General features: G+C 37.9%; 1 protein-coding gene across 1 annotated transcript in view; it reads right to left on the reverse strand.

The window, feature by feature from the left end:
• Positions 1 to 23,276, reverse strand: part of LOC114648032 (protein eva-1 homolog C) — a 284,216-nt gene that overhangs the window by 12,344 nt on the left and 248,596 nt on the right. The window contains exons 6-7 of the mRNA XM_051925580.1: positions 6,758 to 6,910; positions 2,463 to 2,636 (exon numbers count right to left, since the gene is read on the reverse strand). Of these exons, the coding sequence (XP_051781540.1) occupies positions 2,463 to 2,636; positions 6,758 to 6,910 (327 nt within the window). The remainder of the gene's footprint in view (positions 1 to 2,462; positions 2,637 to 6,757; positions 6,911 to 23,276) is intronic.

A 23,276-nucleotide genomic window follows, 5' to 3' on the forward strand; every position in this document is an offset into this window, starting at 1 on the left:
GACAAGGAAAAATACATTGTGTTATTTTGAATGTGAATGATTACAAGTCTGTTCACTTATTAATACGGCATCCACTATTTTGTCAGTCATACAATTGTCTGTTAAATTTGTGCTAGTTTGTATTTACGTCCTACTTTTGTACAATAGTAACTACCTAGGAAAGAGAAAATGAGTGTAATGGCTAGTCCTCAATATATCAAAATGCTGCCTGTTGAATCTGCTATATTGGTCATAGGGATCAAAAGTAATTTAATAAAAATATCTTCATATAAACTGTTATATATCTAGTGGGGAAAACAATCAGGTAACAGTGTTGGTGTTTCTTTAGAAAATATTCACTCTTTCAGAAAAAAAAACAGAATCCTATCTCAGCAAGTCAAGTTTGTCATCTAAAAAAGACTACATTATATTCTGTAATCTTAATTTTAATTGTGTTTAATTAATCATATGTTTGACTGATTGTACAATATATATCAAAATTAAGTTTTTAAAAATTATTTTCTATAGCCTCTTCTCTTTAAAGCAAAGTTTGGAAAACAGAATTGTGAAGTAATTCAAAAAACCCAGATATCACACAAGGTAAATCAGCTTGAGCAAAGCAAGCCCATTGTTATAATACTTTTTTATTATATTTCATTTCCCAAATTTAATATGTTAAGTTCCTATTTCTTATAAATTGCAGTTTAATAATGCTGTGCTATGAAAGGGAATGATTTAAAAAGTGTAACAACTTCTATTGGTTCAAGCCACATCATCTAATTTTTCATCAGATTGTCTTGTAATTTAAATAGATAGATAGATAGATAGATAGATAGATAGATAGATAGATAGATAGATAGATAGATAGATAGATAGATAGATAGATAGATAGATAGATAGATAGATAGATAGATAGATATTTTATTAATCAATTCATCCATCCCCTAAATCCATTTATCCATAGCAAGGTCATGTGAGCCTATTTCAGCCAGCATTGGAACAGTCAGTGCCGAGGCCTGCCAGGCAGTCACAGGATGAACACACTTGCACACAAACAAACGCACACCAAAACCCAGTTTAGCACTGCCAGTCCACCTAAACTGTATGTTCATTTTTGCATTACTAAATTGATTATACCCTATATACCTTTAACTGTTATGTTTTCCTGTATAAAACTAGAAGTAATAATAAATACACAATCCTCTGCATTCTTCCCAGTGGGTTCTAGTGTTCGTCAGGGTGTGTTCTTGCTCCTACCCTGTTCAATGCTTGCATGGACTGGGTGTTGGGCAGGGTCATGGGGTCCAGTGGCTGAGTGTCTGGGCTTGCGAGTGTCCTGGATATAAACCAAGATCCAGGCCTTTAATGACCTCTTGGGCACAGCCATCTGCAGTGTGTCTGTCTGCAGAGAGAGTGTCGACCACATAGAGAGGTTTACTTACCTTGGCCGCGTCATTCGTGTCTGTTTTAACTACTCCTATGAAGTCAGTAGATGGATTGGGAGAGCATGGGGGGTAATGAGGTTGCTGGAAAGGGGTGTGTGGCGCTCCCAATATCTTTGCAAAAGGACAAAGGTCCAAGTCTTTAGAGTCCTATGCTTCCTTGTCTTGCTATATGGTTGTAAGACATGGATGCTATCCAGTGACCTGAGACTGGACTCCATCCCTACTGTGTCTCTTTGGAGAATCCTTGGGTACTGCTGGTTTGACTTTGTGTTGAACGACTGGTTGCTCATGGAGTCCCGAATGACGCACATTACCTGCACTGTGAGGGAGCTTCAGTTATGGTACTATGGCTATGTGGCACGATTCCCCGAGGTTGATCTGCAGCAGATAGAGGGTCATTTCCGGAGGGTGGAACTGGACCGCGTGTCTGCCTGGGGGTTGCTAACTGGAATCCCAAGCTGTTTAGTCACGTGGTGGGTGCGGCAACACACTGTACCAGTGCATGCTCCCCAACCTGACCTGACCTGTTCAATAATCTGCATGTGTCTAATCAGATTCATATTTTCAGCAGATGAAAAAAATGTTACAGTTCTTATTTAGCATATTTCTCATACATGAAATACACATGCAAGTGAATTCACTTACTTTTAAAAAGACAACAGAAATTAAAGAAAAACTTTAGAGCAAGATATAATACAAAAAAAAAGCTTAAAAGAAGAGGCAAGTATTGGAATGTATAAACAGGGCAAGTATACTCACTGTACATTAAATGAATGAGCATAAAATCTTATTAAATCTGCACATTTCCTTTTAACAGAGCTCTTTCACCATATTCCAGCACTGAGAGAGCTCATCATTTTATAGTATTGAGGATTTCTAATTAACTAAGAAATAACTAAGAACTAGATAAATCCAAAGTTTTTTTTTAATTTGCTTTCAATTAACTTTTTATTTTTTAATGAAAAGCTGCTGTATGTGTCAAAAATAATTTTATTTCACGCTGTATAAAGTACTGCATGATAGAAAAAGCAGACTTACCCAGAATGAAAGAATAGGCAGCAAGTATGTTGCTTAACAGTGCCATTTCTGTACCAATGGGCTTGGACTCCATGCTGTTATTTAACATTCTCCTTCTAGTCTCATCCAAAGGGGGCAGTAAAGGCTTCTCTTCCATTGAATAGACCCCAGCTTTTTTCCGTGCTTTTTTCTCTTCTGCAAAATAAACGGTGACATTTACTGTTTGAAATGGTAGAACGCATACACTAGCAAGTGTCAGATGACACCCTCAGTTTCACAAATATTTGTGAAACAGATAATACCTTCACTCTTCACTGACAATCCTTGCAGTTAAATTAACAGCAACTAAATACGTGTTTCTACCATTGTCATTCTCTTATTTGAAAAATATTTAGTCTTTGTCATCACTTCTTTTCTGTTGAAAAAACAGGCCACCTAGTCTGTATTTCCCAATCACATTGCTAAGCTAAAGATAGCTTGTTATTAAGTACATTGCAAAAAATGAAACCTAAGAAAGTGAAAATGATTTATATCATGACATTAAATTTGTTTTTCCTTATTGTAAGAATGATTGACTTATCAAAAAATTTGTATTTACCATTATTGAACTTACTTTAAGAATTCTTGTCAAGTAAAACTTGCTTACCCTGTTGGCTGATTTGTTTTGCTAAATAAAATTAAAACAACTCCCATTTAAAGTCTGTCTAGTTTTTGCATATGTTAACAAACTCTTACAAGACAATACTTCCTTCTTAACCATACGTCTCAGTTAGGTTGGTTTCCTGATTATGTAGCATTATCTTCAAGATCTTTCAACTGCACTAACATATAAGGGTCAATAAATAAATACTTGACACTTATTTAAACCGTTGTCACAGTTAAGATCCACTATCCAATTCAAACACTTTGACAAACTACTTTCAGTAAATTCGTTTACTTTGCCAAGCCACCTGGGCCTACTATAGCATAAATACATTTGCAGTGTTTGTAAATAATCCCAGACCCAGAAAATATTCACATAATAGGATGTATACAGTTGCTTTCAGTTAAGTGTTCTGGGAGTTGGAAGATGGAAGACAGGTAGGAAAGCAACACTTTAGTGGATCCAGACGAATACTTGAAAAAAACAAACATAGCAGAATATGGGAGAACTTAAAAATAAGCAGCAGAAATCCAGTGACTGAAAATCAATACATAGCAAATGATCAAATCCATCAAGTACAATAAAGCATATGGAAATATATTTTAGGAGGCCATGCTGCAGTCACCCAGATTGGTCTGGTGAAGGTTGTAGGTGGTCATGAATAGGAAGGGAAGGTGCAGACAACCTGTTGGTTTTGTAGAGCTTTTAAGAGGCTGTGCACCAACAATGCCGCATTTGTTTTGTCTTGTTTTACTTTTATTTGAATTCTTCTGTTGTCTTGCAACCATCTCAGTGTGAAAAATGATTAATGTCTGACATTTACTAAAAAAAAAGAAACATGCATTCGGTGATCTAATTTTTAAAATATATTATTGCACTTGCCAAGCATTGTTTGTTGGTGGTTGCATGGAATTTCCGTATAGGCAGGTCCTGTTACTTGTTTATAAAGGCTGATGTATCAATTTAAAACATTTACATTTTTATCATTAATAAATAATATTTCTTTATTTTCATGCTAGCTGCCAGTTGGCAAACAAAAAAGGTTTGCTGTTGCGCATTATTTGTTTATAGGGGGCAGCCAGATAGCATGCACTGTCACCGCAGCAATCCCTGACCCACAAGGGAAAAAACTAATGGGTACCCAATGAAGAGCGTTCACAGTGCTAGAGCCAGCCCTCACACTAAATTGCTCAAAGAAGCAGATAACCATCACATACAAAAGATCAGGACACAAAATGGAAGGACAAAAGAAGCGTATAATACAAGATAAACGCAAAAGATAAGTAGCAGTAACAAATATGATAAATAGTACCCTTCTGGAAAAGCACAGCAATTAACATCACAAAGATGCCACTGAGCAGTTCTAAGAAAAGATCACAAAACTGACAACTCACCTGTCACAGACCTGCCCCTTTTAGAACACTGACGATGGTAACATCACACACCTAAGAAACATGCAAAGGACTGCTGAGCGCTGTGCTCAAGCAGCACACAATCAAGTCACACAATAGGGGCAATACCACCTGCCACCATCGTAATCCATCCACCCATTTCCTAAACCCACTTGTGCAAGCACCAGTTTCAAGACAGGAACAATCCCTGGTCAGGGTGCCAGTCCATCATAGGTTGAAAAGTACACCATACGGCCGATTTAGCATTGATGCTACAGAAAATATAGAAAGGAAACAGACAAGTGCTGGCAGTGTCACATAAGTAATAAACATAAAACAAAGAAGTAAACCTGAAGGCAAATGCTGCCCGCTTTGAAACTTCTCAATGGATGCACTTTTCTAGAAAAAGTGGTGAAGTCGATGGTGCAGCAATGTCAGAGTTGCATTATTGAAAGTAAGACAAAGAGAAAGCAGCACATGGATCTTTATAAAGATCTGAAATATAAATATCTGGATATTCAAACATTCTGCCAGATAAAGTGAGTAAAGAAAATGGATACGTACGTAGTTAAACTTAAATACAGCTAATTTGTGTATTTTGCCTTATTGTCAGGAAACTGAGGGTGAGGGTTTGTTTTATGGATGGGCCTTTTAACTGGATACTCTGATCTGTTACTGGGCTGGGTCAGCAGTTCCTTCCAGGCTGTATCTTAACTCTCTGGCAAAGTCGACAAAATGGTCTTGTGACATTCTCATTGCTTCAGCTTTGTTTTGGTTTAAAATTGTTTATTAGAAGCAGTCATTTAATAACAAACACACAACATCAATATCCCTGCTATTTAGAAAGTTGACATCCACCTTATTTGTGACTTTCTGCTTAAAAGAAAGAAGAAATAAAGAATTTTAAATTCTTGACAAGTGAATTTAAAGAAACGTGCAGTAAACATCACGGTAAGTTCTTTCTAAATTTCTGACAAAAGTAACTGTCACATATTTATTAACTTTGGACAGCACACAGATAGCTGTCATATTAAATAAAAGTTTAATAACAAAAAGACTGGCATTAAATTAATGAAGAGTTTGCAACAAGAGTTGAAGATTGCCTACCATATGCTTTTACTTACATGTACTTCTAAATACAGTATCATACAGTTTTCTTACATATCAGACTTAATCTACGGTATGTGAGATGATTCTTCTTGTTTTCTGAAGCTGCATTGCTGGTGCTTTTTGAAGATGCTTGCAGTTTTCTACTTTAACATAATTTTATGGATTTTCTTTGAGTTGATTAATATTATTTTATATCTCAGCCAGCATACCCTGATGGTTACATTTAATATATCATATTATATTAGATTAGATTCAATTCGATTATATATAAATGTATTAGTATATAATTTAGTGTATTAGGAGAATTAATATATGTGAATAGCTAGTGTCAGTAGTTTTAGAAGTATTATTAGAAATGTGTGTATATGTTGTGCAATATTCCATACTTTTTTAAATGTTCAGCATACTATTTTAACATACACATATTTCTAATAATACTTCTAAAACTACTGACACTAGCTATTCACATATATTAATTCTTCTATGATTTATTGCTGCACTTCTCATAACATAAAAAGGTCATCAGATATAGAACAGGCCTGAAACACAATCAACACTTGCAAGAAAGATTTTGTGCTTATATGAATAATGCTCAAATATAAATAAAATTAATCTGGCTTTCAAAAGCATAATCAGTCAAAATGCAAGCTAGCCATTTCTGCTAGACCTCACATTAAGCAAAGTACATGACGCCAAAAAATATATTTGTATTTTTTTTATGTGACACAGTATTAAAGGATCGCGTTGGCACTTGGCATTTGATGGTGGATTTAAAGTGGTAACCAATGTATAATATAATGGGCATGGAAATCTTTCTAATCCAATTAAAAAGTAAATAAGCTTACTGACAGAATAACCACATCAAAACTCAGTATTACAATAAAATATTTAACTATATTTAACAATAAAACACGGGCTATTGACTAACAGAACATCTTTAGTGTTTAAATGTGTTTTAAAGTATACAGTTCATTTGCTGTTTAATAAGATTTTAAAAGACAAAAAAGGCACAAAAATCACCTCACTGCTATAACATTCTCAATCCATTTAATCAGGTTCAGGTTGTGGCACTGCTAGAGCTTATGTTTAGGCATGACGGGGAACCAGTTCATAATTAATTCTATATTTCACAATTTATATGTGAAAGAAACAAAGAATGAAAGGAAAATTACCTGGCAGCCTCTCTGAAGTTATACGAGTAGGCACATCTGACAGCACCCCGTCTCCTATAATGTTTGGATTAAAGGATCTGGGGTGCTGAGGAAGGTTCAGGCTCTGGTAGTTTGTCGGTCTTGGTTGCACTTCCTCCAGAAGCTTCTTTGGTACTAAAAGAACACAAAGGAAAAACAAAATTAAAGTTTGCTTTAATTGAATCTCAGAGCAACTAAAAAGAACAGGAGATAATTATTAATAGACTATCTGTTATGTAATACTTTGCTCTCTGCATAGTTTGCAAAATGATTATGTTACTTATTTTGTTAAATCACATATAATGTCTTCTCAGAACTTCATAACAGTATGCAGTTATGCAGCAGAAGTAAAGTACTACAGTTCTCGTGCTCTACTTTAACTTTTGTTCCCTATTGCATATTAAGGTTTTACTTTGAAATCGATCACAATATGTGTATCATAGTTGCTTTTGTAAGTCATCCTTTATAAAGGCATCCAATTAAGACAGACAGACAGACAGACAGACAGACAGACAGACAGACAGACAGACAGACAGACAGACAGACAGACAGACAGACAGACAGACAGACAGACAGACAGATAGATAGATAGATAGATAGATAGATAGATAGATAGATAGATAGATAGATAGATCTATACCTAAAAATATGACCTCTCCAACTTTACTTCCTTCTTTATGATAAATGATTAAAACAAAATCTGATCCTGTTGGCAGTCGCTGCACAAATTAGTCACTTAAGAAACGTAGAATATTAGCATTGTCCCACTGTCATCTTGAATAATTGAAAATTCCGTGAACTCAGCTGTTGTGAAAAGCACCTTAAATTTCCAAAGCAGGTCAAAACAATCTGATTGGTGGAGGCCACAAATACACTGCGAAGAGAAATGATGACTTCTGCTAACAATATTGTTCCTGTTTTTTAACAAAACCCCAGTTCTCATTTTTATACTTCTGATTAGAATGTCACTCTTTCAGAAGCATCAGATTTATCAAACTATTTGATGTATAAAAGCAACATTAAAATGTTTCCAAAACTACCTTAATTAAAGGATGTGTCTACAATATGTGTTACCTGTCCGATTGCTATGTCTCTGTCATTCCCATAGATGACACATCAGAAACATTAACACTACTTTTATGAATCTTATACCAAACGACAGGTAACAGAGACGTGTTAATTGCATGGTGCACTGCAAATGTAACCGCAGAGGACTGCTATATAAATGTAATGAATTATTATTATTATTATTATTATTACTTTAATTACTTAGATTTCAACCCATCTTACAAAGATAGCACAGCTAGTATATAAACATAACCATAAATATAAAATAATGCTGTTCTGTAATTAACCCCTGCTGTGTTTAGTTATCACTTTATTTGGGATGATTTAGCCAGTGAGCTATTACTTTTTCATACAGTTTTAATTGGTGTTATATAACTTTGTTCATTCAATAAATGACAATATTACATTTTGGCTGATGACATGAAAACATTCAGTGCCAAAAGTGTGCAACAACAGAGTAAATCAAGCAAGTGGGTATTTTTTCTGACACAGCAAGTTCTGATATATGTAAATTCACGGGCTTATATATACAGTGGTGTGAAAAACTATTTGCCCCCTTCCTGATTTCTTATTCTTTTGCATGTTTGTCACACAAAATGTTTCTGATCATCAAACACATTTAACCATTAGTCAAATATAACACAAGTAAACACAAAATGCAGTTTGTAAATGGTGGTTTTTATTATTTAGGGAGAAAAAAAAATCCAAACCTACATGGCCCTGTGTGAAAAAGTAATTGCCCCCTGAACCTAATAACTGGTTGGGCCACCCTTAGCAGCAATAACTGCAATCAAGCGTTTGCGATAACTTGCAATGAGTCTTTTACAGCGCTCTGGAGGAATTTTGGCCCACTCATCTTTGCAAAATTGTTGTAATTCAGCTTTATTTGAGGGTTTTCTAGCATGAACCGCCTTTTTAAGGTCATGCCATAGCATCTCAATTGGATTCAGGTCAGGACTTTGACTAGGCCACTCCAAAGTCTTCATTTTGTTTTTCTTCAGCCATTCAGAGGTGGATTTGCTGGTGTGTTTTGGGTCATTGTCCTGTTGCAGCACCCAAGATCGCTTCAGCTTGAGTTGACGAACAGATGGCCGGACATTCTCCTTCAGGATTTTTTGGTAGACAGTAGAATTCATGGTTCCATCTATCACAGCAAGCCTTCCAGGTCCTGAAGCAGCAAAACAACCCCAGACCATCACACTACCACCACCATATTTTACTGTTGGTATGATGTTCTTTTTCTGAAATGCTGTGTTCCTTTTACGCCAGATGTAACGGGACATTTGACTTCCAAAAAGTTCAACTTTTGTCTCATCAGTCCACAAGGTATTTTCCCAAAAGTCTTGGCAATCATTGAGATGTTTCTTAGCAAAATTGAGACGAGCCCTAATGTTCTTTTTGCTTAACAGTGGTTTGCGTCTTGGAAATCTGCCATGCAGGCCGTTTTTGCCCAGTCTCTTTCTTATGGTGGAGTCGTGAACACTGACCTTAATTGAGGCAAGTGAGGCCTGCAGTTCTTTAGACGTTGTCCTGGGGTCTTTTGTGACCTCTCGGATGAGTCGTCTCTGCGCTCTTGGGGTAATTTTGGTCGGCCGGCCACTCCTGGGAAGGTTCACCACTGTTCCATGTTTTTGCCATTTGTGGATAATGGCTCTCACTGTGGTTCGCTGGAGTCCCAAAGCTTTAGAAATGGCTTTATAACCTTTACCAGACTGATAGATCTCAATTACTTCTGTTCTCATTTGTTCCTGAATTTCTTTGGATCTTGGCATGATGTCTAGCTTTTGAGGTGCTTTTGGTCTACTTCTCTGTGTCAGGCAGCTCCTATTTAAGTGATTTCTTGATTGAAACAGGTGTGACAGTAATCAGGCCTGGGGGTGGCTACGGAAATTGAACTCAGGTGTGATACACCACAGTTAGGTTATTTTTTAACAAGGGGGCAATTACTTTTTCACACAGGGCCATGTAGGTTTGGGTTTTTTTTCTCCCTAAATAATAAAAACCATCATTTTAAAACTGCATTTTGTGTTTACTTGTGTTATATTTGACTAATGGTTAAATGTGTTTGATGATCAGAAACATTTTGTGTGACAAACATGCAAAAGAATAAGAAATCAGGAAGGGGGCAAATAGTTTTTCACACCACTGTATATATATATATATATATATATATATACAGTGGTGTGAAAAACTATTTGCCCCCTTCCTGATTTCTTATTCTTTTGCATGTTTGTCACACAAAATGTTTCTGATCATCAAACACATTTAACCATTAGTCAAATATAACACAAGTAAACACAAAATGCAGTTTGTAAATGGTGGTTTTTATTATTTAGGGAGAAAAAAAAATCCAAACCTACATGGCCCTGTGTGAAAAAGTAATTGCCCCCTGAACCTAATAACTGGTTGGGCCACCCTTAGCAGCAATAACTGCAATCAAGCGTTTGCGATAACTTGCAATGAGTCTTTTACAGCGCTCTGGAGGAATTTTGGCCCACTCATCTTTGCAAAATTGTTGTAATTCAGCTTTATTTGAGGGTTTTCTAGCATGAACCGCCTTTTTAAGGCCATGCCATAGCATCTCAATTGGATTCAGGTCAGGACTTTGACTAGGCCACTCCAAAGTCTTCATTTTGTTTTTCTTCAGCCATTCAGAGGTGGATTTGCTGGTGTGTTTTGGGTCATTGTCCTGTTGCAGCACCCAAGATCGCTTCAGCTTGAGTTGACGAACAGATGGCCGGACATTCTCCTTCAGGATTTTTTGGTAGACAGTAGAATTCATGGTTCCATCTATCACAGCAAGCCTTCCAGGTCCTGAAACAGCAAAACAACCCCAGACCATCACACTACCACCACCATATTTTACTGTTGGTATGATGTTCTTTTTCTGAAATGCTGTGTTCCTTTTACGCCAGATGTAACGGGACATTTGCCTTCCAAAAAGTTCAACTTTTGACTCATCAGTCCACAAGGTATTTTCCCAAAAGTCTTGGCAATCATTGAGATGTTTCTTAGCAAAATTGAGACGAGCCCTAATGTTCTTTTTGCTTAACAGTGGTTTGCGTCTTGGACATCTGCCATGCAGGCCGTTTTTGCCCAGTCTCTTTCTTATGGTGGAGTCGTGAACACTGACCTTAATTGAGGCAAGTGAGGCCTGCAGTTCTTTAGACGTTGTCCTGGGGTCTTTTGTGACCTCTCGGAGGAGTCGTCTCTGCGCTCTTGGGGTAATTTTGGTCAGCCGGCCACTCCTGGGATGGTTCACCACTGTTCCATGTTTTTGCCATTTGTGGACAATGGCTCTCACTGTGGTTCGCTGGAGTCCCAAAGCTTTAGAAATGGCTTTATAACCTTTACCAGACTGATAGATCTCAATTACTTCTGTTCTCATTTGTTCCTGAATTTCTTTGGATCTTGGCATGATGTCTAGCTTTTGAGGTGCTTTTGGTCTACTTCTCTGTGTCAGGCAGCTCCTATTTAAGTGATTTCTTGATTGAAACAGGTGTGGCAGTAATCAGGCCTGGGGGTGGCTATGGAAATTGAACTCAGGTGTGATACACCACAGTTAGGTTATTTTTTAACAAGGGGGCAATTACTTTTTCACACAGGGCCATGTAGGTTTGGATTTTTTTTCTCCCTAAATAATAAAAACCATCATTTAAAAACTGCATTTTGTGTTTACTTGTGTTATATTTGACTAATGGTTAAATGTGTTTGATGATCAGAAACATTTTGTGTGACAAACATGCAAAAGAATAAGAAATCGGGAAGGGGGCAAATAGTTTTTCACACCACTGTATATATATATATATATATATATATATATATATATATATATATATATATACTGTATATACACATACAGTATATTTATACACACATATAGACAAATTTACATAGTGCAAAAGTGTTAGCCAGCTAGTTATCCTGGCAGTAAGGTTTATCAGTGCGGTCTGCACTCATTGAAGAGCCCATGACAAAAATAAACTGAATTGATTATTTGCTCCTGCAAATGCAATTTAACACTACAATAAACACCAATTAAAATTCACACCATAAAAAAAAGAATTTCCTGTGTTTCCCAAAAATGGCATTAAAGTGAAGGCTAGAACAACACAGACTTGCTTCACAAACCTTTCCTTAAAGCAAAAAAAGTCATTCCAAATGTTTGTCAATTTCCACCAAGAGCACACTTTTCTAATGATGTTGTGATCCAATGAAGCAGATGTGCTAGTGGTGCAACTTAACAAATGGGTGTATTAGATAGTTACCACAATTACTGAGATGACCTAAGGAAAGATTTGGAAATGGCTAAGCTGACATATTTTATATCCACAAGGCTAAAGTCAACAAGCAATAGGAAACCAAACCTGATTTTAAAGATGTGGCGTTCACACTATCATTGTTAAATTTGAAGATAGTGGCCAATATAAGAATAGAAAATGTAGTGAAAGACAGTGAGATGCCTAAAAAATTGTCTACCTTTGATGAACAATATTAAAAGTCACTTCCTTAGAGGACAGAAATAAACCTGTCTGATCAGGATTTAGCACCAAAGTATACACTTTAGCCACATGAAGTAGAATACTAAAAGAAATGTATTGTAGGGCATGTTGTAGCCAATAAACAATTCTTGCAGAAATGCAACAAGTAAAAGAGATTGCAGTAAACGAAATATAATAATGGACTCTGAGTGACTACCAGTGGAAGAAGGTTTTATGAAGCAATGAGTTGAATTCTGAAATTCTGAAAAACTGGTGTGAAGTACATTGATGCCTGTCTGCAGTCATCTGGGGCAGCTCAGTTAAGGTCTCAGGGTGCGTTTCATCCAAAATGGTCAAAATGTATGAAAAGAATGAGAACCAGAAAAATAAGCATTTTAATTCATCATGCTCCACCTTTAGGAAAACAACAGTTTGGAAAAGAAATGTTTTAGCACAATACCAACTCCAAAACACACTGTAAACACAATTAAGTCTTACTTGGAATGGACATCTGCAGATGGAACACACAACATTAGAATGACCACCACAACATAACTGAAAGTGTGTGAAATCACTTGGACAATGAAAAGTACAAAAAGCAACCATGGTCAAAAGAACATTTATGATAAGTCATGCAAGAACCTACGAGGAAAATATTATACGACAGTGTACCAAAGTGAACTGCTTTAATTTGGCATTCTTAAGGAGGGCACACAAAGTACTGGTTTGTTTCAAAAAAGTCATTCTTGGCGCTTGTTTATTCTGCACAAGTGTTTTATTCTGATATTTTACAGTGTCTCCACAAGTAAATAAACATGTACATTACTGCCCAAGTAGCTAGCTTTCAAAATAATTATATTGGGTTACCTAAAGCTTTGCACAGTATTTTACTGTATAAATCTTAAAAATTAAAAAATATTTGAATTTATTTAGTTGTAAATACCACATCTACTTACAGGCTCATGGTAGCTCTGCTGTTATGCTAACTGTGAGACCTATGCAACACTTCAAAGAGCAGGTTACCATAACACATATCACCCAGAACTCATGTATGTCTTGCCAGAGTAGATCCTGTCCAACTTAAGGATTAACAATAGATGTTCTGAGAGTTAATGGCGTATTTGCAATGTCAAATGGTGCTGCCAAAGGCCTGATGGCAATTAGCAGCTCTACGTCAAGGGGGCTTCTCAAATATCACTGAGCTGGTGCCTAACAATGAAGAGGATACATTTTCTTTGTATATTCTTCCTGGCAAAAATAGAAAACAAACTCAGTTTGGTATATTTTAAAATGTGTCACTTTCTACATAAATAATCAGATATTTTGAAGTATTTATAATATTTTCTTAAATGACTATCTTACACAACATATATGTGTATATATGAAGTATTATATCAAAGGTATTCATTTTGGTATAGACTAGTTCTAAAACAGTGATATTAGGTCACAGGCAATGTTAACAAATCACACATTCCAATGTGCAAACATTGCATGTTTCTCTGAAAAATATACTGTATAGTCAACGAAAAGGTGCCATGTAAAATAATGACTTACTGTTATTTAATATGACTGAAAGAAAGCCTCGAGTTTTGGAATGTAAACAAAAAGGCTGAGGTGAGTAGCAGCCGGTGTAATATTGGAAACAGGAGCTACAAGTTTTGACTTTTGTGGTCGACTGCTGTAGCATTTGTATGTTAGTCTTGTTCGTCCGTGGGTATCCCTGGGAAAATGGTTTCCTCCCACTGATGTGTAATTTAGCCTCAGTAAATTGCCTTAAGGTTGATTATATATTTTCTGACTGACCAACCTCCTACTTAGGCTGTAGCTCTGCCAAGAGTCAAATGTCTGCCAAGAAAGGCTCCACTGAACTGCAACTTTCTGAATGACAAGCTGGTTACAGTTAATGAATTAAATTAATATACAGCACCTTTTAGAATGTTTTAGATGTTCTTGCATAACCAAAAATCTAACAAAAACTAAGCAATATGTTATATGCAACATCCTTATAACAGAACCGTTTTAGTTGGACTCCAAATGCCTTGTAAGGCTACAAATCAGGTGTAATCGAACTAAATGAAGCAGTCTTTTAAAATCTGGGTTAAATATTGGCTTTCTTGAATGAGGTCTCCTGTTTCAAGTAAGTGAAAGGAATGCTTGACTTCACTCCATTCATTCCATGAGGATTTAAAAGATTTAATTAAATCATTTAGCTAACATACCCATAGACGACAGCTATATTTCTGCATTTGTTGCTTTTGCGTAACACACTGCTCAAAAAATTTTAGGAGGAGCTTCTTTAGGTTAAACATAAAACCAGATGGCCTGCTGCACATTTCTGTTCTCACTACTGTTAATGATAAAAAAAACAACTGAACATTTTACAACTTATTGATACATACTGTTTTTTAATCTAATAATACAGAATGAATGAAAACATTCTGTACTATATGTACTAGTACCTGTCCTTTTGAAACAAATTCTCAAAAGCCAAAAGAAAGGTTCATATTGTGTGTTGTGCACATCTCCATAACTGCTTGTAGTTACCCTTAATGAGGAATACCAGGCCTGCATTACAAAGGACTCTGAAAACCCACTGATGACATGTTCCCAAGGGAGCCTTGTATCAGTTTAGTTCCTCCTTTATGCTGTCAACCTTTAATCATTAAAACATGTTTAATGATTTTCCTTTTTATTCAGTTAAATTGGGGACACATATAATTCAAGTTCTGCCCACACTTGACACTACATGATCTTTGTTGGCAGATGATGCTGCAAGATAAATGGTAACCCTTTCATGAGGCTTGACTTGAACCATGTTTATGGCTCATGAATCAGCAAGACAACTAATAGAGTCTGACGTCTATATAACCTGTGACATCCAGAACTCAGTGTTCTAAATTGAGTAAAAAGAATTACTCCCTATCCAAAGGCACTAAGACGACCTGTGGAGTATCAATCAACAGTTGACAAAAGATACCAGAAAAATCACAGCCTTAAAAAAAAATAATTTTTAAGAAGAGTTCACTGAGCATTTTTGCTTTCAATTGGGTTGTTCCCAAAAACAGTCAGGCATTGTCCAACCCACTACATCCTAACACAGGGGTCTGCTGGAGCCAATCCCAGCCAGCACAGGGCGCAAGGCAGGAACAAACCCCGGGCAGGGTGCCAGGGCAGGGCACACACACTAGGGACAATTTAGGATCACCAAAGCACCTAACCGGCATGTCTTTGGACTGTGGGAGGAAACCGAAGCAGAGACACGGGGAGAACATACAAACTCCAAACAGGGAGGACCCGGGAAGCGAACCCAGGTCTCCTTACTGTGAGGACCACCTTACTGCGCCACCCAAAACAGTGTATATAAATATTCTGAAATAAATTGTTAAACATAAATAAAAAAAAATAATCTTTCTATCTTGGTATTTCCTGCTTCAGTAATGGTCACAGGCGATCAGCTGCTGTTGTAACGTAAGATAACATTGTAAAACTCCATTGTACTCACATACGCACACACAGAGCCATACTGGTTATCTTAAGTTTGGAACATGCAACAAAAACTGGAGTACTCAGACAAAAACCCTATACTGATGTGGGCAGACCTTGCAGACTCCACACAAATAATAATCAAGTACAGGAACTGGAGCCTGCACATGTCTGGCTCCTCATGATCCTGAACAGGAGCTAATGTTTTCTCAAAATAAATTCTTGAATCTCTACTCTGAATGGCCTTGTGGTGAAATACACTTGGTTGAAAGCAATGGATAAATGGCCTTATCAAGGAATCCAACATGTGTTATAAAAACACACTTAATACTGTAATTTTTGCCTCCTCAGACTTATTGATGACTCTGAGCAGGTTGGATCTGTGGCAGACTTTGCCATAGTTCGGTTCTCCTATCTTCATCAAAGCCAATACTAATAAACACTCAGCATTAGATGCTTTCTGTGGCAAGGTGTACACAATCATGATAAGCAAAATATTGAGTAATTGGGGAAAAAATCAATTAAAAGTTAAACATTATATGATATAGTTAAGTTGTGAGGTGACAGAATAAAGTGCACAATCCACATCCTGAGTAGTTCTTGTTGAGAATATGGTGGAGAGAAAGAACAGTAATAAAGTTATATCTATCTACCTATGTTTGAGTGAGTAAAAGTAATCTGTTATTTTTATTTCTTCTTCTTGTCAGTAGACATTCATCCAGATTCAAAACATTATGAGGTAATTCTAGTTTGCACTTATGCCAATATAGAGCTGTGATTTTAAATTTTAAATGCAGTTTGAATCATCTTTATGGCATTACAAGTCACAGGTTTCCAGAGTTGTCACATGTAGTAGGCAGGTCTGCAGTATTCTCTGAATACAGCAGGCTTAAAATTTTTTTTATCACCGCTTATGCAACATTTTCCCAGCCTTACTGTAACATATGTCAAGAAAGAATGAAGCCAAGAATGATACCAAGAATATTTTAATAAACTGTAATAATTTTGAGTTCATGAGCATCTATCTGCCACCTACAGGCCTTTCTAAATATTAATGGCACTAAGAATAAAAGAGCTCGTAAGTACGTTGCTCTTCAGTCTTGAACTGATGGTAACTTTTGGAACTCTGAACTGACAGAACAGCTTACTAAACTGTTACAAAATGTAATGAGATAGGAAAACTTCTGGCTAATTTTTTATTTCCATTTTGAATAATGTTGCTTGTACAGAGTATTACTGTAATACACATTTGTTAGTTTATGTTAAACTGATAAATGTTAAAATGTTTCCCTATATATTAGTCCATAGTCCATGTAAGGTTCTATTATAACCCCTACAAACTCAATTGTAAATGGAGTATTCTATTTCTTCTCATTCTGACTAGAAACTAGTTCAGTCCATGATCTGCCTTGGGCATGGAGGACAAACCATTTCACACTGTACTGAACTGAACGTACTGAACATATTGAAGTGAAGCCTTTGTAAGTTTGCCATAGAAAAGCAACACAACTTTTAAGTGTAGAAAGTAACTGAAGTTTAACATGAGAAAGCTAAGATTGCAATGAAAGAAAGAAGAAACCTTTTTCCCTTTTATTCTGCGTATGTAATAACTTTTAATTTTTGTGATTTGTTCTTTTTAAATTTTCATAAATTTTTTTGTAAATGAACTTAATTAGACCAAGGAATTTCTTTTGTTAATAGTTTGACTCATGCTGGATCCTACATTACCAACTCAGTAGCTGCTCGATTTTGGGAACCTGGAAAAGATGCCGCTACATTTGGTTTATACTATACAAGGAGGCTTCGCCCCCTGCTCGCTTCGCTCGCCTACCCCCGGCGTTTTGAACCCGTGCCTGCTGGGCAGCCGGAATTTCAGACGCGCATTGTAGGAGCTTGCGTTGTTTTGAACCCGTGCTTGCCCTGCTTCTGCGGTTTGAGACGCGCGTTGTAGGCGTATATCCGTCAGTCGAGTTCGTGCGGTTTGAACCCGTGCCTGCTTTGCCTCCGCAGTTTCAGACAGTGGGTCGCGTTCGGCGTTTTGTATGATCCCAAGCAGCACATTATTCCTAACTTCACTCCGCAGTAGTGCCACGCACAATATGGCGGTGACGCCTGCGCCTTCACTACGCAGTAGTGCCACTCACAATATGGTGGGAACGCCTGCGCCTTCCGTATTATGTTGGGTTTTACCATGCTGTGTAGGCGCCTTTGCCTTTCGTACTTTCCCGCGCCTTCCGACGTGCGATGTAGGCGCCTGCACCTTCCGGGTCTGCCTCCGCTGTGTGGTGTGGACGTTTAACTGTCGTTTTTTCTGCCTTTATATTCTGTATCTCGGTGTGCATGTGTTTCGTGCCTAGGTTTTTTTGAAGCTGTTTTATTCTAGTTTTCATCATCTGTAACCTGCTCTCCATGTGTTTGGCCCCGTTCTTTAACCTCTTTATGACGTTTTACTTTGTTTCCTACTCTGTCTTTTATTTCTGACCTCGCTTTATCCTGCTTGCGGCATGTCAGACGGTTCGTAGTCTCTCCCGTTTCACTCTGGGGCGGGGGGGCTTTGTGTGGCGCCTGCGCACGTTCGTAGTCTCTCCCGTTTCACTCTGGGGCGGGGGGGCTTTGTGTGGCGCCTGCGCACTATGTCTCCTGCGTCCACGGGCAGGTCCCTGCATCCATATCCGGTTTACCATTCTCGGTTAGTAATATGGATGGCATATTAAGAACTCTCTACCTCTTTCACAAACTTGTGTAAACAAAACTCAGAATGATGAGTGTCTTCATTGATTGATGATAGCCCTCTCATATTGCGGGTATGGCCCTCAATTGAGCCAGGAGTAGACATTGTTACATCAACTCTAAGAGGCTGGGGAGCTGTTGTAAGTGCGATCGCTTCATTATCGGCAATCAGACTGCCCGCACATGCCGGCAAGGCAACGCACGGATGGTTGACCGCCTCACACCAACCCAGAGACAGGGTGTCTTCCTGGCACATCACTTGCCCCTGCTCTACTCCCCAGCACAAGCGTATTCATTATTTACTTAATAAAATGGCCACTCTTTTTGAGATGCAGATCCGCTATACCACAGACTTCGAAAACACTTTCCAAAGAAAAACAGAGGAAGATAACTTACTTCTCCAGGTCTTAATGACTGAATAACTTTTTAGTCTCTCCCTTCACCTTCACTAATGATAGCTTTTTCACACCTACTCTCACATTTTCACCTTTGTCTGCCCTGGCTTTATTCCCTTCTTGCATCCATATATGTTACCTGGTCTTTCATTTTCAGTTGCATGTCTGTTGAAGGCTAAAACATTGCCAAAACCTTGTGTCTTTTGTTCCATTCAGGGTGGAAATAACCTTTTACTTTTGTATTCCTTTGCAGATACATAATGGTGTAGCCCTGCAATAACTCTATAATAACAAATGTAACAATACTGTACACTGAATTAAAAAAAATAATCATTTGTAAGACACTTGTGATAGCTAGCCTGGTGGGCAAGGGAATTGTAGCATGTTGTCATGCCACTACAGAAAGAATGCTGTTACCCTGTGGGTGCACTGCACTGCCTGGAAGTGCAAGAGGGCAGCGCATCCAGGAGGAGTGTAACATGAGAAAAAATGAAAAATGCTCCTCTAGGGCACCAAAGGGCAGATATCCAACCAGGTGTGGAGAGGCCAGGTTACACAAAGAGAAAAATATGGAAGACAAATTCAAGATTACTGTGCTACGATGGCAAGGAAGTGGACAGGCTTTCCCATGTGACAAACCAGGGTTCAAACCATGCGAAGTTCAAAGTTTAGAGAGGTCTGAAGTTTTATCTTCCTTTATTTTTATTTGCCACTGTGTTCTCTGCCTTCGTTCTTGTTTTTCATTGAAAACTAGGTGCACCTGGCTAGCTGGTCAATTTCTCTTTGACTTTTAAAGTTAAAATGATTTTGAATGAAACAAAATTCACCTACTCAAGCTGCCATAAAAGGAGAAATGACTACTTCCAAATTTAAACAGTGCACTATGAGCACCAGTGATGATATAAACACATAAAATAAAGGATTATCAACATACTGTCATTCAGTACAACCACCAAAGGACAGTACAGTAGAATCTCTGGTCACGAACGTTTCCGAACACGTACAAATTGGATTACGATCAAAAAGTTTGCCAAGACTTTGCATCTGTTCACAACCACATGCTCTGGTGGCGAACAAAAACACAGGCGACTAGTTTCCCTTCCGGTTTGTACGCGCCAATGATTTCCCATTCTCCGTTTCCCATTTTCTTTTGTTTGTGTATACAGGGCCTAACAAAGCAGCTGATGTTGCAAAAGCAGTTACAATGTTAACCAGGCAGAGGCCTCAAGTGCTGGAAGATGTGGAAAAACTGTTGCTAGTGTGGTTAAACGAGAAGCAACTTGCAGGGGATAGCGTAAGCGAGCTGATCATATGCGAGAAAGCCAGGAAGATTCATGGCGATTTGCTGAAAAAAAATCCTTCTTCAAATGGCGAAGGTGAGGAATTTAAAGACAGTAGAGGATGGTGTGAAAAGTTTTGCAAGAGAAGTGGCATTTCATTTTTTCTCCCTGTGCTTAAAACTTTTAAAAAAGTGTTTGCAGCAAGCGGTTCGCAAGGGTCTAGCGTGAACTCTTACAATGTTAGTTTTCTCTGTTCAAGGTTTTCTCAGTGTTATTCAGTGTTTTTACATTTAGTTTACTATTACACTGTGCATTCTATGGTATAATTAACTATTTTTGTGCTTAAAAAAATTTAAAAAAATATGTACAGTGATCCCTCGCTATATCGCGCTTCGCGGCTTCACTCTATCGCGGATTTTATATGTAAGCATATTTAAATATATATCGCGGATTTTTTGCTGGTTCGCGGATTTCTGCGGACAATGGGTCTTTTAATTTCTGGTACATGCTTCCTCAGTTGGTTTGCCCAGTTGATTTCATACAAGGGACGCTATTGGCAGATGGCTGAGAAGAAACCCAACTTACTTTTCTCTCTCTCTTGCGCTGACTTTCTCTGATCCTGACGTAGGGGGATTGAGCAGGGGGGCTGTTTGCACACCTAGACAATACGGACGCTCGTCTAAAAATGCTGAAAGATTATCTTCACGTTGCTACCTTCTGTGCAGCTGCTTCCTGAAGCGACATGCTGCACGGTGCTTCGCATACTTAAAAGCTCGAAGGGCACGTATTGATTTTTGCTTGTTTGTTTTTATCTCTCTCTCTCTTTGTCTACTCCTGACGGAGGGGGTGTGAGCTGCCGACTTCAACAGCTTTGTGCCGCGGTGCTTCGCATACTTAAAAGCCAAACAGCCCTATTGATTTATTTGCTTTCCTCTGTCTTTCTGACATTCTGTGCTCCTGACGCGCACTCCTTTGAAGAGGAAGATATGTTTGCATTCTTTTAATTGTGAGACGGAACTGTCATCTCTGTCTTGTCATGGAGCACAGTTTAAACTTTTGAAAAAGAGACAAATGTTTGTTTGCAGTGTTTGAATAACGTTCCTGTCTCTCTACAACCTCCTGTGTTTCTGCGCAAATCTGTGACCCAAGCATGACAATATAAAAATAACCAATATAAACATATGTTTTCTACTTCGCGGATTTTCTTATTTCGCGGGTGGCTCTGGAACGCAACCCCCGCGATGGAGGAGGGATTACTGTATTTAGATAGATAGATAGATAGATAGATAGATAGATAGATAGATAGATAGATAGATAGATAGATAGATAGATAGATAGATAGATAGATAGATAGATAGATAGATAGATAGATAGATAGATAGATAGATAGATAGATACTTTATTAATCCCAAGGGGAAATTCACATACTCCAGCAGCACCTTACTGATACAAAAAACAATATTAAATTAAAGATTGATAATAATGCAGGTAAAAAAACAGACAATAACTTTATATAATGTTAACGTTTACCCCCCCGGGTGGAATTGAAGAATCGCATAGTTTGGGGGAGGAACGATTTTCTCAGTCTGTCAGTGCAGCAGGACAGTGACAGCAGTCTGTTGCTGAAGCTGCTCCTCTATCTGGAGATGACACTGTTTAGTGGATGCAGTGGATTCTCCATTATTGACAGGAGCCTGCTGAGCACCCGTCGCTCTGCCACAGATGTCAAACTGTCTAGCTCCATGCCAACAATAGAGCCTGCCTTCCTCACCAGTTTGTCCAGGCGTGCAGTGTCTTTCTTCTTAATGCTGCCTCCCCAACACACCACCGCGTAGAAGAGGGCGCTCACCACAACCGTCTGATAGAACATCTGTAGCATCTTATTGCAGATGTTGAAGGACGCCAGCCTTCTAAGGAAGTATATCCGGCTCTGTCCTTTCTTATACAGAGCATACAATTTGTACGGTCTGGAATTGGTTAATTGTATTTACATACAATCTTATGGGGAAATTACGTTCAGGTCGCGTACAGAGTTTTGGAATGAATTATGGTTGTGACCAGAGGTACCACTGTATTACAAAATATCTCAGTATGAAATACACAACACCAAAAGCAGGAGTACAAATGAATATTTAATTTATGTTCAACTGGCAAAGTACTAAGTCATACCATACATAAGTAATCAATGTTATTCATGATAATGATGATGACTGCTGGCAATCTGCTGGGGGATGGGGGCTAGTGCCAAACCTGCCTTTAATGAAGGGATGCCACTCTTCATTAGTATTGAAAGCCTTCATACTCAAGCGAAAGAATACCAATTGGTTACGTCTTGTCAAAATGGTGCTTTTCATGTTAAACTTCAAGTTGAACTTTATTGTCTTGTGTGTTGAGTACAATGAGAACCTAACTTGCACTTGCATGTCTCTATTAGACTAATGTCAGTTGTAAAATACCAACAACAGACACTGAATGCCAATCTTTATATTAAATACAACATCAGATGTTTGTCAGTAGAAGTGGGTGTTGAGTAATCTTATAACTTGTAGATAGAAAGCTGTCCCTGAATCTACATGTGTGATTGCTGATGGTTATGTTACTCTTCCCAGAATGTAAGAGAGTGAAAAAATGTATGGGATGGCTGAGGTCGTTGATAATATGGTTTGCCTTTGTAAGGCGGCATATTGTATATACGACAGGAACAAAAGCAGACCTCTCCATCAATATTCTAAAGGACCAGTTCTTGATACCCTCCAATTTACAGCTCTGTGCTATCCCTGAACTTTTAATTAACTAACAAGCCGTTCATTTTTCTGAAACCACTTATTCCAAAACTGGGTTGCAAGATGCCAGAACATTTTCTCAGCACAAGGTAGGAACCAAAAATAAGCTAGAGGAACTGACAATAAGCTAGATGCCATTCATTGTATAACACACTCATACAGTACACACCCACCATCACTTATTTAACTTTGTCAAGTTGTTGTTACCTATTAACCTAAACAACTGCATCTTTGGGATGTACTAGGAAATTGGAATAATCAGACATCAAAACAAAGTCAGA

The sequence above is a fragment of the Erpetoichthys calabaricus genome, chromosome 3, assembly GCF_900747795.2.
Source record: "Erpetoichthys calabaricus chromosome 3, fErpCal1.3, whole genome shotgun sequence".
Taxonomy (NCBI): domain Eukaryota; kingdom Metazoa; phylum Chordata; class Cladistia; order Polypteriformes; family Polypteridae; genus Erpetoichthys; species Erpetoichthys calabaricus.